The sequence below is a fragment of the Sinocyclocheilus anshuiensis genome, unplaced genomic scaffold (genome assembly GCF_001515605.1).
Source record: "Sinocyclocheilus anshuiensis isolate Anshui unplaced genomic scaffold, SAMN03320099.WGS_v1.1 scaffold354, whole genome shotgun sequence".
NCBI classification, from domain to species: Eukaryota; Metazoa; Chordata; class Actinopteri; order Cypriniformes; family Cyprinidae; genus Sinocyclocheilus; species Sinocyclocheilus anshuiensis.
In genome coordinates, this window is record NW_015544195.1 from 1,457,287 (window position 1) to 1,459,927 (window position 2,641).

Below are 2,641 nucleotides of genomic sequence, written 5' to 3' on the forward strand. Positions count from 1 at the left end.
CAAAGAGAAAGGAAAACTTGAAATCGCATCATATGACCCCTTTAAAATGATTGAATCTGAGTTTTTGAATGATTCTGTTGAATGAATGACTCGCAGGACTCACAAAAGTCCCCCGAATTAAACTCACACAAGCTTTGAAATTGAATCTCCAATCCAGACTCCTCAGAATCAAAGAATCGATTATTTTAGAATTCAGCTCCCTGCCCTACTATTTTGTGCATAGCGAAAATTTCATTCTTATGTGGTGACTGCACAATGAGACTACAGTAAATTATAAACACAGAGGAGGTGGCAACTGAAATAACTAATGTGTTCTTTTTTTTCTTTTGCAGTTTGGGAATAACAACTACATGAACATGGCTGATGCCAATGGAGCTCTATTAGCAGGAGATGTGAGTATACGCTTGAGGATAACCTTTACATTTCCATGGATTGTTAGCTCATGCCAGAGCCATATTATTCTGGAATCACTAAACAGTCATTTCCATGTCTAACCATTTATTGTTTTAAAACAAAGTCAATTAATTTAGCAGGCATGCCTCTGTATGTTCAAATAAAATGATTAATTTCAGCGGCAGGTGTGCAGCTGCTGCATTTACATAAAACATGATTAGCTCCCTACAGGCCTTCTTGAACTGCTTTGGGATTTTCCACAACCCAAACCCTTAAAGCGTAGAGCTTGTTACGCCAGCGGCTACATGTTCATACACATAAACTTGCGATGTTATAATCTGACTGAATGATTCCTCCAGCGGATCCGGTATGTTTATGTATCAGTGCTTGGTGTTAACAGAGCGACTGGCTCAGTGCTGACCGGAGGTTGAGGAGCACAGGGGACGCTGAACGTTGAGATGGGATTAGGGTTGCTTTTGCAGGGTGATATACCACAGGTGCTCACATCCTGCTGATATGCTCCAGGTGAAAGCTGCCATCAGGCTCTGGTGACGGCTGAAGGAGTGTGTATGTAAACACCTGTCCCCATGATCATTTATAGATACCTTCAAGCTAGAAAAGTAAAGAAAAGTGGCACCTCTCACAAAAGTCACTCTTTCTCGCCATCATTTTTTTATCCCCCGTCAGTGACAATATATACTGCAAATCACAGGTTGTGTATCTCAGACTAGCCTCACTATCTGTGTGTGATTGTATAAGGGGCGCTTTACAGTACGTGTTGTCACTCACTGTTACACTCACTGTTGCCACTGCCTGATTTCCATCACATTTCCAATGCAAATCTCCTTCTCGCAATCTCAACGGCATCGATAGACTCATACTGGGTAAGCAAAGATAATGTCTGTGCATGTGAAGTGTGTTTGTTGCACATTTGTTGGTAACGATGTGTTAGTGTGGGCATCTGGCTTCATTTTCATTTTAAGTTTCGGCGGTGAAGCCACAGCTTTGTCACAGGCAGTTGTACCCACGTTTGATCGAGTCGGTTGCGATCTCTATAAATTCTTCTGATAAAAGTGTTACTTTGCCGAGGCCAAGCTCCATGTTGGCACCTGCAGTGGAAGCAAAGCTGTTGAGTGTTGATGGAAAATTTCCCCCAGTCGAATATTTTCCTAAGAAATAACATTTCCTCCTTCGCACTGCAGCTGGTATTATGACACAAGACACAATTAAATTAAAAGCATTAACATTTCAATTCTTCTTTTTCACATACCTGAAATAAGTGTAGGGCGTTGGGAGGGGGATATTGTTTCTTGTAACTCAAGCTGAAGAGAAATTAAAGGGACTTTACCCTAGTGAGTGCTGTAATTTCACAGTGTGATGGGTTTTCCATGAGCTTTAGCTCTTTCATTAATCTGCTTAATGTGTCATCTTTAGGTGAGAGAGAGAGGGAGACCGGGAGAGAGAGGCTAAGTATCTCAGAGTCTGACACTCTGCACTTTGTATATGGACCTGAATATACTGTATATGACATTAGATTTAATGTAAACCAGGTTTTTATATACACATTATTCTTTTATTTTTTTGAAAAATAACTGTGATGAAAGAATGTGCATGGTAAAAAAAAAAATACCCTGTTTAATTTAGGGTAAAAAAAAAAACAGCAGCTGTAGTTGCCAGACATTCACTGAAAATGATTTCAGGTTCTGCAGAATGGCATATTTTTGCCTGTATATGCCGTCAAACCAAAAATGATTCAGACACCAGATATAATTTTTTATATTTTTTACTAGTGGGTGCAGGACACCAGTGGTGTAATGTAACAAAGTAATAATATTTGTTACAGTACTTAAGTATTTTTTGGGAGTATCTGTACTTTACTTTGAATTTTTATATTTCAGTCAACTTTTACTCCACTATATTTCCTAATTAAAATGTATACGTTTACTCCGACACATTTCCCCGAAGCATATTCGTTACTTGCTACAAAATAGTCAGAAGTCAGAAGAACACGGACTGCAGGAAAGCAGGTTTGACGAATCAGTGGTCTGGCATTTGCAAGTTAGACTCCTAAAAACACCTTTGCTCATGTGCAAACAAGTGCGCGCACAACTGCGGATGATTCATTTTCCACTCAAGTCGAGTCTGGGATGTGCGATATACAGTATATCTTCGGCAATAATATGGTAAGTGTTGTTGTAATGATGTGCGATCTGACATTATCAAGTAGGCTATATCACCAAATCACACA

General features: G+C 39.5%; 1 protein-coding gene across 1 annotated transcript in view; it reads left to right on the forward strand.

Moving 5' to 3' along the window:
* Nucleotides 1–2,641, forward strand: part of LOC107696703 (TOX high mobility group box family member 3-like) — a 49,189-nt gene that overhangs the window by 29,022 nt on the left and 17,526 nt on the right. Inside the window, exon 2 of the mRNA XM_016497170.1 lies at nt 333–392. Coding sequence (XP_016352656.1) covers nt 333–392 — 60 coding nt within the window. The remainder of the gene's footprint in view (nt 1–332; nt 393–2,641) is intronic.